The 14,908-nt window shown below is 36.0% G+C and overlaps 1 protein-coding gene across 8 annotated transcripts in view; it reads left to right on the top strand.

The window, feature by feature from the left end:
* Positions 1 to 14,420, top strand: part of NUBPL (NUBP iron-sulfur cluster assembly factor, mitochondrial) — a 259,893-nt gene extending 245,473 nt beyond the window's left edge. For 7 of the 8 annotated variants that reach the window (XM_073211392.1, XM_036999438.2, XM_073211388.1 and 4 more), the window contains 3 exons: positions 1,300 to 1,420; positions 4,448 to 4,530; positions 11,274 to 13,100. In XM_073211392.1, coding sequence (XP_073067493.1) covers positions 1,300 to 1,420; positions 4,448 to 4,530; positions 11,274 to 11,336 — 267 coding nt within the window. In that variant the 3' untranslated portion in view covers positions 11,337 to 13,100. Of the gene's footprint in view, positions 1 to 1,299; positions 1,421 to 4,447; positions 4,531 to 11,273; positions 13,101 to 13,504 lie in introns of those variants that run through there. The other variant, XM_073211389.1, reaches the window with a different exon arrangement.
* Positions 14,421 to 14,908: the final 488 nt, after the last annotated feature.

Below are 14,908 nucleotides of genomic sequence, written 5' to 3'. Positions count from 1 at the left end.
GGAAATTTCAGTCTTTTCTGTTTTTCTTTCCAGAAAGAATAACAGTTTTTTTCTTTAATTGAAGTATGAAAGAATAACAAATTTGATCACCTTCTTGTCTGTATGTTTCATTGTGGACTGTCAGTGCTATTTTTTATTTAAAATACAAGTGTTACAAAGGAGGTATCGCCTATAATGATAATCTTATTGGTGGAATTGATAGGATGATAGGACATTGTTACCTCTAATCCTGTGTTCCCCATTTTTACTCTAGAAGAGAACTACTCTTTCCCATCAATAAGAAAGTGGGATTAAAAGGAACATGAATAAGGATTACATTTGCAGAGCCTGTCTCTTTATTCAACAAGTTTTCATGAAGTAACAGTTATGAAGTGCCAGAAGCTGGGGAAACTCAGAAAGAGATGGACACTTTGTATTTTTTGTTTAAATTTAAACTTTCATTTCAAATGATAGCATTCTGGTAAGAGTTGAGTTTCAGTCTTTTGCTAACTGTGTCAGCTATAGGATGGGGCTAATAAAGTGTTCATCTTAAAAAGTTCTGTGAGTAGGAAATAAGATAGTAAATTTAAAGCATTTACCCTGTGCCTGGCACATAAGCACTCAGTGTATCTTAGCTGTTATTTACTATGAGGTTTTGTCCATAGTTAGCCTCAACTTTTTCCCATGTTTCTTCCCACTTATTTTTCCATATTATTATTATAATTTTTATTATATATTTTTCCACTTATTAATCCACCATAGCTAAATTGCTAAAACATAGATCCGACCGTGTAACACTGCCCTCTGGGTACTATCTTCTCAATTTTAAAAACCTTTTATGGTTTTCTGTTGTCTTAAGAAGAAAGTCTGAAATACATGGATGGCATTTAGCATGTTACCGTCTTACCCTGGCCTTCCTTAACCACTAGGCTGCTGTCCCAATAGCCTGCGCATGGCTGTATTTCACTGTCTTGGCTTGTGCTCTTCCTTCTGCCCAGAATTCCTACTAGGTCTCAACGTCTTTTCTCACCTTCAACCTGAAGAAACAATTTTCTGTGGGCAAGTCAGAGATTCCTTTTATTATGCTAGACAGAGTTTTTTTGATCCCTATTATTCCTATCTCTTTAGCATGTATAATATTACTAAAATTAATCATGTGTCTTGCTCTCACACTAGCCTGTGAATTCCTTAAGAGCAGAGACCAGAGCTTAATCTTCATCATTGTATCACTAGAACCTAGCAGTCACTCAGTAAAAACTTGTTGAAATAATGGTTGAGATTTTGTTTTTTGTTTAATTTAAAGTGTTTTTATTATTCTAGGTTCTGGGCCTTGTCCAAAATATGAGTGTTTTCCAGTGTCCAAAGTGTAAACACGAAACTCATATTTTTGGTGCTGATGGTACAAGGAGACTAGCACAGACCCTTGATCTTGATGTTCTAGGTAAGACCATAGGATATTCTTTTGCAATGGAAATGACAGAAGGGAGAGTGGGGTTAAAACATAATGATGAAGAGTGTCTCAGAAAGTGATGAACTGCATTTGGTTTTGTGTTTTAAGTTAGTATAGCACAGTTCTATGGACTAACCTTTCTTTGGCTTTTTATATTTCTTTAGTAGAAGACTTTTCAAATAGGTTTGTTCTGCTATAGATAAAACTGTGTATAACTTGAAGTTGAGACAATGTTTTCTGTTTTCTGTCATCTTTTTATGTGTTTGCCAAGTCTATAAAATATGGCATCTGAAATTTACATTGTATATACTCTTCACATTACTTAATTGAAGGATTAATTCATGTTATGAGGAGAAGTAAAATCAGTGAGCAAAACAGATTTTAGATAAAACCGGATTTTTAAAAAATCCACAAGCAACTTAATGGACTTCTTAGGAAAAGTATTTTGATATTCTATTTGTGAATGAGTTTCTGTTCTGGACAAAGGGAGATGTTAGTTGCTGAGTAAGGGAGGCATAGAGTGAATTGTTACTTTTAGGTAGTTAACAATTAAGATCCCTTAGAGATCAAGGAATTTCAAAACATTATTACAATTGAGTTTCTAAAAGTTGATGTTAAATGTATGATTGTTATGCATTTGCACTGTAGCAGCCACCACAATACCAGGTGAATACTAATGATATAGTTTGATACATTGCTGTAATTATAGCCACTAATTATATTCTGGAACTGCTTTCCATTTAACTAACCTAGAAAGTTCAATTTCCCAAATCTGCATAATGTCATAACAGATTGACTTCACTTATATAACAAAGTAAATGTGTAATTATAGTGGCGTTGTTGAATTATGTTGACAATATCGTAATTCCCTACTTTATAAATCATTGGTACAATTTTGTAAGTCAGTTATTTAGAATATGAAACATATCTCCTAGAGAAACAATTTCTCATATGGAAATTAACATTTTAACAAACAGTTTACAAATGTATAGTTGGCTCAGAAATGTTTTAGAAACACTGATTACAAAACCAGGTTGTACCATAGGCTGCTGTACCTATTAGTGTTACAGATAAAATAATTTAGAGTTACAACTCAGGGCACATCTCCTTGTAATGCAGTTGGGGGGGCCAGAGAGATCTCCCATGAACTGGAACAGGGGCTCCAGTAAAAAATATTTGAATTGGGAATGAGAAAATGAAATCAGGGAAAGAGCTCTCACAGCTGTGATCTCCTGGCTGGTTGAACCACCCTCCCCCTTGTTCCTACCCAGGAACCCTTATTTGTCCTTCATTAACTCCCTTGCTGCCTTTTAATTAATTTTCTTCCATCAGAATGTTTTAAATGATTATTTGGTAAAATGGCTCTTCAGAGCTTTATCCATATTTACCCATAGGTCTGTTAATGCATAGTAGTTAAGGTCTCTGGTCATTTCAGAGACCTCCTTAACTATGTCTCTGAAATGTGCACTCACTCCCTTCAGACCTAGCCCCTCAGAGATACTTTCTAAGGCCAGGCTGCACCTCACATAGTCTCCATACCCTTACTTCTTTTTATCCTTTTGTGTATACAACTGTTAGCCCATTACTACTCTCACTATGCCACCTATTTTCTAACAAGGTTTTCCTCTTTCTTGGTCTACTCTTCTGTGCTTTTAGGTAGGACTGTAAAGCTCTGGAGGGCAGAAATGTCAATAGGTGGCATATATAAAAGAGAAGGTTTAACCTTTTTCCCCCTTCCATTACTGCAATAGAAATTAAAGCATTAAGAATTCCTCATTATAATGGCACCTCATAAATCAAGAGAAAAACTCTAATTGGTTTCTAAAAGTTTACTGTAACATATTTTCCTCTGCCTGCCCCTGTGACAGTTTCGTATAGCCTCAAGTTGATCTATAAACAATAGACATTAAATTTACTGTAAAACTAATCTTTAAATGGCTACTGAAATATTTATGTATTTTGTCACTTGGCTATTGAACATTTAGGAAAGACTTAAAGAAAGAGTTGGTTAAGATCTCAAAATCTGCCAACAAGAAGAACATGAAAAATTCTGTTCCTCCATGTAGTTCATAATATAAATTATAATAGTTTTGTAACTTTTTAACATTTCTTCTGCTTTAGTTACATTCTTGGCATGGTGCTGAAAGACTTACTTATATAAAATACACACATAAACACATTTCAATAAATTTCAATAAACTCTGTGTGAATCTGGAGTTGTTCCAAGAATGCTGAGTACCATGACAAGTCAGCTCTTCTACTTAAGACTCCATTTACTGCATTTTAAATCTCAGCCTTTAGAAAGGCTTCACTTGTGATGGTGTGTTAGAAAGAGTCAGCTGGATCAGGGGTCAGAGCATTTTCCCCCTAAATTCTACCTAATTTCCCCAGGAAAGACACAATCTCTCTAACCTCAAGTCTGTATATTGGAGGTTCTTACATACCTCCTGAGACTTCATCAAGCATGCAAGTTATATATAAGGCTATATAGGTTAATAATAAAAGAACGATAATTCTATCTGATAAAGAGGCAAATAGTAAGGATAACAGGTCTGGCATACTTTTCAACAGTTCTTTTAGCTTACTCCTCTGCCAACATCAGGAAGATTATTTTGTTGTACTTTTATTTTTTTAATGCTTTGCCTCCCTATCATTTCCTCTTATTATGTGGTATGATGTGTCTATATCAGATATTACAGGAAGAAATAATTTAAAACTGTCTTCCAAGCTACTTTTTGTTGGAAGACCTTTAGCAAAGAATAAATCAGAGGTCCTGTCCCTTGATTGGCTGCCACATAGTTTTCATATAGACAGGTGCAATCTGTACTGCCCTCGAATGGGATATTTTCATTTGAAATTTCTTTTCTCAGAAACTTAACAACATGAAGATAGTCATGATTCAGGTTGGCCTGAATTGATTTAGTTTAGATTTTTTATTTATTTCTGAAGTTCAGATAGTGAAATTCCAAATGCCCAAAACCTTTGTAGCACTAATGGATATCTGGTGGGCTCTTTTAGGAGACATTCCCTTACACCTTAATATAAGGGAAGCTTCAGATAAAGGCCAGCCGATTGTGTTTTCACAGCCTGGAAGTGATGAGGTAAGTTATTTTTTTAAATATGTATTCTAATTTATTTTTACAGGATATGTACTCTTTGATATATAGAAAGAAAGTTGGGAAGATCAAGTTTATCTATTTATAATACATATCTAAAACAAAAGGGTATTTAACTTATCCTAGCATCTATAAGTGACTGTTTTATATGGTAGGCATACCAGTGCTGCCTGTGAATTATCAACTGAACAAGTTCACCTACAAAGAATCATCACTCAGCCACTTTTCTCACAAAGAATATGAACAATGAGAGTGTATAGAGATCTTATCTTGCTGGCTAGCAATATCTAACTGCCCAAGGTTATTATATTTTGGTATTAAAAGTCCAGCTGATTGTTGGGGGAAGGGAACTTAATGTTAAGAAAGTATTGAGTTAGGTATAGGGAAATTCTGTAACCCTTTGGAGATGGGATTTTCATTGCATTTATTTTAACAAATATGACTGGGGAGGGGAGATAGAGAAACTAATAGTGTTTCATTAGCTGACATCACTTGGGGATACTTGGTAGATTTTCAAGATTGCTGAAGCTTTATAACTTTAAACATTAAATCTTTATTTTATGCTTTTTAAAAAGTAGAAATAAAATCAATCACCTGTGTCTTTTTTCGCCTAAGAAGCACTTGCTATTTAAGTTAGAGACGGAGCCATCTTCTGGCACACCAGATTTGATGTAGTTTCTGCAGTTGCTGAACAGCCCCAATGAATCTTCTGATAGTTGGCCTTTCTTTTTGCCTTAGTTAATGGGTATAACTTTATAGTACTGCTATTCTGTCCATCCATAATTACTGCCCCTTTCATCCTGCTTTATTTCCTCTCATTTTTTGCAAACTGGAAAATAAAGGAGCCAAGCTTGGTGAGAGCTGTGGCTAAAGTAAGAGTAAATGGACAGTCAGGAACCTTGGATTAGTAAAGTAGACTGATTCTGAGTTCTCTCTTTCAGGGGCCCAAAGGCCCTTTCTCTTTAACAGTCAGCAGTTACGCTACAGGTGATTGAGCTGCTGGGAATATAATCTCAGAGTAAATGTAGCGTAGCATTTATCATTGTTTTTCTCTTCTCTGCCTTTTAGGTATTAAATGTTAAATTTTCCTTTTCAGTCTTTTCTTAGAAGTCTTTCAGAAAAGCAAAAACCATAACTTTATTACTCTCATAATTAAAGTCTGACAGTCCCAGCTACCATCCGTGTACTTTACTTTTTTCAGTGAATGAAAGTTGAGGTTTTTAAATTACATACTTTTAAATGCCTCCTGTGAACAGATTAAAGACATTGTGTGGTGATTCCTTATGAATAAGAATCATTACTTACTAGTTTATTTCAGTTATGTGAGTTTAGATTTTTAAATGTTTTTTCCTTCTGTCTGTTAATTGCTTTTTTCTTTGAGATTCTCCAAAAGTGAAGGGACATTTCAAGGGAGTTAAAGGAATATAATAGATCAGAGAACAGATAGCAACCATCAAGATACTATGATTTAAAACTCTAAACAACAGTGTTTGACATGCTTTTTAAAACTTCATTCACAAAAACATTAGACCTATTATTTTACAGTTGCTGGTAACATTCATGAGAATGTGAAAAGTCTGTCACTTTGTGGTTTATGCTAGATTTGATTTGATGAGGTCTCTGCAAAAATAGTGAGAATTTCATGTACCACATTGTCAACATTAAATATGAAGACTTTTGAGTAGTTTTAAGATTTGGACATGGTCATAAAAAGGAAAAAACTAGTGCCTTGTATTTATTCTGTTTCCATGGAAGTTATTACTTCCTACTCTTAGACTTCAGACATTAATTATTATAAATAGTCTTCCTAATAATAACAGCAATTACAGTGTACCAAACACTGTTAAGCATTTTATTTACATAATTGTTATGCTCACAACTTAACACAATACATATAAATAGTCCCTGTTTTGCAGATGAGGAAACTGAGGCTCAAGAAAGTTAAATAATTTTCCCAAGGTTACAGAACTAATAAATGTAAGTTTTGATTAAGAGACAAGTCTTCCCTTCCAAATGTGGGCCTCTTTCTATTATATCACCTTCTGTGTCCTACACTAATAGCTACTATTTCTTTAATTCCTTTTAAGAGAAGAGTACAGTACTTAAGTGCATTAAATACATTATCTTATTTGGTTCTCGTAGCACATTTGGAAAATATGTATAATCATCTCCATTTTTAAGATGAAGAAGCAGAGGTTTGTTGTTAGTAAGGAGCTTGTCCACATAGTACCAGAGGCCATTTCCACACCACACTCTGACACCACAGTCTATACATACATATATATATACAGTTCTTCCCAGTGCAGTCAGTATCTGCTTCCCTTCCCAATCAATGGCAAGAGAAGTTCAGTGTCTGTGCATTGTGTATATTTAGGCTAGCTTTTGGTCCACCTCCTTCCCATATCACAGACATACAGAAGAGAGTGAGCAAACTCTGCTCCTCAGGTCCCATTGGCATGCACAACTGAAGGGCCTAGTACAAAGGACCTTAACGGGGCCAGAGAATCCCCAGGACTTATATCCAAAATATATCTATGTACATTTTTCTGGGTAATTGGACGAGAGCTTTATTAGATTTTCAAAGGGGTCTCTGCATGGAAGGAAAAAATATAAATCTCTATCTGTTTAGGATTTTATTACCAAGACTTCTACTTTCTAGGTTTAACCTTAGGGAAATTCCCTAATGTCTATGAATATTTCTATCTGTAAATTGATGTCATAATGAGGAGTGTTAAATGAGATGGTATTGTGAAAATACTTTGAAAAATGCCAAATAGAATACAAGTATGAGTATTTTTTGTCTTCTGAAATTTCTTATATGTCATGACACTAAATGTCTTTCCTCTTCCCTTTGTCAAAGAGTTGAGTCTCTTTATGCCCTTCCCCTCACATAGCATCAAGTAAATGTCACTCTTGGTGGCATTTGAAATCAGAGTAGTAGAATTTGAATCATGAGATAGAATAGAGCTCTCAGCTTCAGCATTAAAATGTTAAGTCCTAGACATGAGGAAGCTGTTACCGAGTTCTGGAATTAAGATCCTTCTGGTTATTCTTATGATGAATCTTACCTCCTGATAATACCTTCCGTTTTGCCCTATGGACTTAAGTGGAAATATTCTCTCAGAAGCTAGTCCCAGCTATCTCAGCAGATTCTTTTGTATTCATAGAGGCTTAATGCCCATTCAGCTTGCATGGCTTCATTTAAAGAATTTTAAGGAACTGTTAACTTGCCAATATGATAAACTTCTGCAAAATTTAATGGGACAGAAGCAATAAATTATTTGCTAATTATTTGCCCCTTATATTGGCACTTTTTATTGTTTGCTTTTGACCTACAGACAAAATTATTCATCACTAAAATTTCACTTATAGCTTTTTGTCTTCTTCCAAATTCTACCTTCTCTTTGCCATCTTCCATCACTCCTTCCTTGCAACACCACATTCTAGGGCTCTCATTTTCTGCCCATAAAATCTTTTTAAATTGGGCATTTTGCATTTAACTCTCCCAGCAACACTTAACTTTCAGAAGAGGCAAACACTAAAAAGAATTAACTTAAAAGTATGGATTGTGCTGAATTTGAGGCATCATTGGAAAAGTTGGTTACAGTATCAGCTAAAAAGTACCAACAGGCTGCCACCAACTCAATGACTGAGCAAAACCTTCTGTGCATGTGCACCACTGAGGAAAAGGGAGTAATGGGAACTACAATTATAAATAGCGTCATAGCCAGAGAAAGCAGTAGAGGAAGGGAGTGAATGTGGACACTGAGGATTCAGAATTCTTAGATTGTATAGCACTGTCTCTTGTTTGTGTGATTATAATTGTTAATTCAAGTATTCCTACCTTTTGCCTTTGATTGAGTCTGGGACACAAGTAATAGACTCATGATTGACTGATAATTTTATGATTTCATCCTTTTTTATCAAGTAGAACTCTTTCTATTGCCTCTAGGATATTCCTGGTAAAGACTTTCAAATATAAGTGGAAACTTTATTATCCTATAATTTCTAAGTTATTACCTTTTTAATCTTAATATGAAATAAATGTGTATAATAAATTAGAAGTCTTTAAAAACAAAGATAAAGGAAAAAAGCTGTCCATAAAACTTCTTGTACTGTGGTTGCCATCCATTACCTTTTACTTGTTAATGATGGAGCAGACAAATAAGATCCACAAATGTTATCTGTGCCTCTAATGGCCTGATGTAAGATCCTGACTACAAGAGAAGGGTTAGTCTGTGTTGAGCTGAGTTGATGAAAGAAGGAAGTACTAATAGTTTGAGGAGTCTAAATCATATTTTTACATATGATGTGTGTGTGTTGCTTTTTTGCTAGTTACAAATTAAAAAGGAGGGATTTAATTTCTTACTCCTCAGATGGGCAAAGTGCCCAAAAGTGCATGTTTATGTGAGCTCTTCAATGAGATTGTAAATTACTTAAGGACAGAACAATAATAATAACAGTCCCTAATATTTATTTGCTTCTTCTGTGCCAGTACTTCACATAATGTATTCTTACTTAATATGCCCTGTAACTCTCTGAGGTAAATACTATTATTTTAACCATTTTACAGATGTGGAAACTGAGCCTATAAGGGTTAAGTAACTTTCCCAAGGCCTAATAGCTAATAAATAATGGAGCTAAGATTTTAAGCCATTCCTGTCTGGCTTCAAAGCCCTAACTCTTCACTAGTGAGCTATTCTGCTTCCTTTTTTATCACTACATCCCACAGATTTCCCAAAACAATGTCTTGTACACAGTAAAAACCAAAAAAGTGTTTGTTGAAGTGATATTCCATTGGCTGAAAAAATTCAATCTCAACAGTTTTGCAGAAATTGAAACTGTTACACTAAGCACTTTTAGTGGTTTCTCAGCAAATGACAATCTAACCATTATTTTGGGTGTGATATATTGAAAGTTTAAGCTTGGAGATAGTCCATTAAAAAGCAAAGGTTAAATCTGATTATTCTTGAATCATTCAGTATTTTGTGTAGCTTGATAGGTTTATGTCTCTAGTTTAACATAAGTAAGAGCTAAAAGATTATAGAATGATGGCCTTGTCTCAGCTTGCCTTAGTGAACTTTAAATTTTCATCCTAAAATATTATGCTTAAATACCTTAGAAGCTACTAGGAGATAAAAGGTATTTATAAACATGCATTGGTGAAAATTAGCACATTAGACTTAAGAGAACCGTTTCTTTATAAAATATGTTATTTATATTTTTAAACAAAAACAATTGTTTCTGTTAACTATAGCAGAGAGTGAAACCATTTTTAGATAAAGCATTATGATTAGAATTACTTGCACATTAAGTTTACTGTTTAATGTGATGTGGCTGGGCTTCAGAGTCTGGTGGGCCCAGGTTTGAAAGTGAGGCTACTAACTTTGTGACCTTGAGCAAGCAACTCCCAGTTTCTTCATCCAGGTTGAGCCGATGAGGTTTCTTTTACCTAAGTGAGGTTACTGGTACACAGTTCTTGGTGTGCTAGGTACTCAATAAAAAAAATTTAAGGCCTTATTCATGTTTTGAGAGCTATTCTTTTTAAAAAATGGACTCTTAAAAGAAATTTAACACTTTTATGGTAAAATAAAGCATAATTCAGCGGTTAGGGCTCAAGCATAATTTTTAAAAATGAAGATATGTGAAACACACTTGAAGCCCTTCATCAAGTCAGGATAAACAGAACACACACAGTTCTTCTACTGTGCAGAGTAGGAGAGTTGGTCAGCCCAGCTTCAAGGCCACTCATCTCATACTAGCTGTGATGCTGTTGACAAGATGCCTCACCTTCCTGGGTGTTGGTTTCCTTGTCCAAAAAGTGGAGATAATGACAGGATTTACTCCTCGGGTAGCTGTGAGAATACATGAAATAGTACTTGGCAAGGACTCATGTAAATTGGAGCTGTTACCAGCAGAAGTAGTATATGTGTCTCATATACATAAAAAGTATCTAAATATAGAAATTATTGACTTTAAAAAATCTTGCTATTATGTCTTACAGTTGCTTTTTATAGATACGGTAGGGAAATAAATAATATTTTCATTGCAATTGTTTAAAATTCTTAAAATACAGATGTCATGATTGTTGTTCTAAGTGGATGCTGTGGGCATTGGGTTAGTTTGTGGCCCATGTGGTGGCTTGGGAGCTCTCTTCATGTTCTGCCACACAGGGGGCCCCAGATATGAAGAGTGTAACAACTGATCCCATAAAGTCTTACATGTACTCAGAATTCACCAGATGAAGGAGCCTGTCATGCTCAGTGCTGGTATTGTACTCTAGTCTCAGAGAGGATGAAGAAAATACTTTCCAGAGGGTAAAACTATAGGGTGGTAATAAATAGTCCTCCTTAAGATGACTAACAACTCTCATGGCAATATCTAACTCAGGATGTCAATTTGTCAGAAGAAGAAGGGTTAATTTTTCTATGACTAGCCTGGGTTACTAGTTTGCTGACACAGGAATCAGTTTGAAAAACATTAATTGCTGGCACTAAATATTTTTTCAGAAAGTCACCTTCCAAATAGTTAACCTCCAAATAATCTAAAATCCTCTCGCCCCTGCCCCATCTGCAATATACACAGCAGTATCTTCTCACTATTGAATTTCCTCATCTCACTCGGCCTTTTTATTGTTAAATTAAATGGATAGCTATGGCAAATAGTTCATGAGTCATTTGATGTCTACAAAGGAGAAATATAAAACAAATGAGTCTGTTCTTTTCCAGGCAAAAGCTTACCTGAGGATTGCTGCAGAAGTGGTAAAAAGATTGCCGCCACCTCTAGAGTGATTCCCCAAGTATCCTGGAAATTCGCTTAATGCTTAACAATAAAAAGTCCTTTGAAAATCATCAGTGCAGCGGTGAAACCTACAGAAATAATAACAATCATGTATTTGTAAGGAAATAATGTCTTATTTTCAGGTATCACTTGCTAAGCAATAACTCAAAAATAAAGTTTTCATATATGAATGCTTACTACATTTAGGAATTTCTTAAAAGCTGTATACCGACTCTACAGAACTACATTTTATTTTGTCTGCATTCCTTCAGGAATCATGAGTTTATATTATAAGCCCACCCTTCAGTTCACAAGTGAACTGTACTCTTTTTGCAGGACTGCAGAGTTAGTCATATAAAGGATTTACTAAATTTGTGTATGGATATAAGTGTGACACTTCTCCATCAGCCAGTTTGGTCTGGGTTTAAATTCAGTCTCTAGTACTATCTTGAATATACTCTTAGTGTAGATAAACCTCTGCTTCTTCATCTGGACCAGACTCTTATCTAGACTTAATGAATATAAATCTCCAGGGGTGAGGCCTGGACATGTGTATTTTTAACAAGATCATAACAATTTTGATGATTCTGATGGCAATAATAATAGCTAACATATATCAAGTATTTTCTTGTGTCCTTATAGTTAATCTTGCATTCATATGAGTGAGGTACTATTGTTATCTCCATTTTACAGATGAGGAAACTGAGGTATGGGATGGTTAAGTGTCTGGCTAAGGTTTACTATTTCAGCAAGTGATGGAGCTGGGATTTGAACTTCGACAGTTGGATACTGGCTTCCTCCTTTGGTATACCGAAGGACATTTGTTTATTTCAAATGAGGAATATAGTGTTCAGCATTTCCTCAAACTTATTTGACCATGAAACTCTTTCTCCCCCTGCCCCCCACCTTGCCACCCCTTATTAGAGCATTTCATGGAGTTCATGTTTCAAATAATACATTTTGAAAAACATGTATCTTGTCTAGCTAAGGCTCAGAGAGTCAAGGACTACTCAAGGTCAAGAAGCAAAGTAGTTGTAAAGCTGCAAGTATTGATAAGAATCCTTAGTTAATCCTCAGTTACAAGAGGTAATCTGTGACCTTTGGCAAATGTGTTGACATATTTTGCTCTGTAGTGAGACAGCCAGAAAATTAGGCAAAGAATTACACATTACTACAAACATGTTTTCACACACTTTGTTCATATACAAAAATCGCACATGATGTTTATAACAGCTTTATTTGTAATAGCCAAAAACAGCCCAGAGCTTTTCAGTGGGTGAATGGTTAAACAAACCATGGTATATCCATACCATAAAATACTACTCAGCAACAAAAGGGAACAAACTATGGATTCATGCAACAACATAGATGAATTCCGGAGCATTATGCTGAATGAAAAAGCCAATCCCAGAAGATTATGTACCATGTGATTACATTTATATAACATTCTTGACATGACAAAGTTACAGAAATGAAAAATAGGTTAGTAGTTTCCAGGGGTTAAGTAAAGGAGGCTGAGGGGGAGGGGATTATTTATGGCTATAGAAGGGCAATATAAGGGACCCTGGTAATAATGGAAATGTTCTATAGCTATATTATGACTATAACAATGTCAATATCTTGGTTGTGATATTGTAGTATAGTGTTGCAAGATGTTACTATTGGAGGAAATTGGGTAAAGGGCATAAGGGAATCTCTCTATATTATTTCTCACAACCATATGTGAATCTACAATTACCTCAAAATAAAAATAAACATTTGAATAAAAAAACAAATATGTGCTACTAACTGTAATTTCTGGACTAACTTATCCATGCTAATTAAAATCATGAATAAAAGTATTTGTGGACACACAGTAATCATTACGCATCACTCTGAGAAGGAAATAATGACATTAAGTGTGGATGTGTATTTGTATTTTTATTGTCTTTTTGGGATGAGGCCAATATGAATAATCATTGAGGACTTCTAAATATCAGAAAGCAAGTACTTGAACCAAGCTTAACTTTACCTAGAAAAAGAAATTTAAGTCAGCTCCCGAGGCACTTGAAATTGTGTACCATAACTTAATACACCTCATGAATAAGTGGAGAAGGTAGTCTTTACTCATAAATACATGCTTTTGAGAAGATCTGCACATGTAATTCCTGCTCCTTTCTCCTTTTTCCTTACCTTCTAGTCTCTGAAGATATATCAAGGAAGCCACTGAAAAAATGGTGGCTGGAGGTTCAGAAGTAGAGGAAGGGAAAGCATCCTTAAGAGCAAGAATGAAGCTTATACTGAAATTTTGCCTGCAGCAGTCTTTGCTAAGCTTCAAAGAGCTGACTTCAAAAAAGATAGACTACCAAGCACTGCTAGCCTGCCTGTTGTTAGGGGTAATATTTATTCCTTATTTTTCACATTTCCATGGAGTGTAGAGAATTTCCATTCCACTGTCCAAGAGAGAAAGGCAAGCTCCCCCACTCACTCCATTCCAGGGAAGAAGGATGACTCATCTTATGGGTAAATTTCTTTCTGTCTGCATTTCTTTGATTTCAGACAAATCCTGAGTTCTCTGAAGCAAGCCACAGTAGGGAAACCTAAAGTTGTCCACCTCTCTCTGCCTTGGACTTGGGTGGGAAAGTTTATCTAATTTAAAAGTAGGGCATTTGATAGCCCATTGTGGTCAATATCCTCTAACCAGCTTTTTGATGGTAATAAACCTATTTTTTTTTTACCTTTATCTGAATTCTTTGTCTTTCAGTTCCAAACAGGGGGAGATTTCCCCTATTGCATGCTAAGAAAAATAAAATACCTTTCTAAAATCCTAGAAATTTAGAACTGAGGAGTATATTAGAGTTCAAATAGTTTCACAGCTCCTTTTGAAGCACCAATGGCCAGAAGCTTTTAGGGGGGTATATGGGGAGAGGTTATTGTGAAGCATACTACATATACAGTAAAGCACAGAAGACATAAATACAAGATGAATTAATTATCTACAAAGTGAACATCCGTGGAACCATCAACCAGTTTTAATCAGGCTAAAAAGTGGAACAATGCCAGGGGAGCCAAGATGGCGGCGTGAGTAGAGCAGTGGAAATCTCCTCCCAAAAACACATAGAGCTATGAAAATATAATAAAGAAAAATCTTCCTAAAATAGAGACCACAGGACACAGGACAACATCCAGACCACATCCACACCTGCAAGAACCCAGCGCCTTGTGAAGGGGGTAAGATACAAGCCCCAGCCCGGCGGGACCCAAGCGCCCCTCCCCCCGGCTCCCGGCGGGTGGAGAGAAACCGGAGCGGTTTTTTTTTTGGCGAGCCCTTTTTGGAAGCCTTAGAGGGACGGGCCCCCGTTGCTGGGGAGGCAGGGTGGCGGGACCGGTGAGGAGGTGCCTGGGAACGGCGCCGGAGGACAAAGAATATCCCGCGTTTCTCCCTGCGAGACCTGGGGGCGGGTGCCTGAGACCGGTGCCTGAGGACGGAGGAGGTCGCGCGTTTTTCCCCCTTTTTTTTTTCTCTTTTGGGCGAGCGCTTTTTGGAAGCCTTGAAGGGACGGGGACCCCAGTGCTAGGGAGGCACGGTGGCGGGACTGGTGAG

Source organism: Manis javanica, chromosome 8, assembly GCF_040802235.1.
Source record: "Manis javanica isolate MJ-LG chromosome 8, MJ_LKY, whole genome shotgun sequence".
NCBI lineage: Eukaryota > Metazoa > Chordata > Mammalia > Pholidota > Manidae > Manis > Manis javanica.
This window is presented reverse-complemented; position numbering and strand designations above follow the sequence as displayed.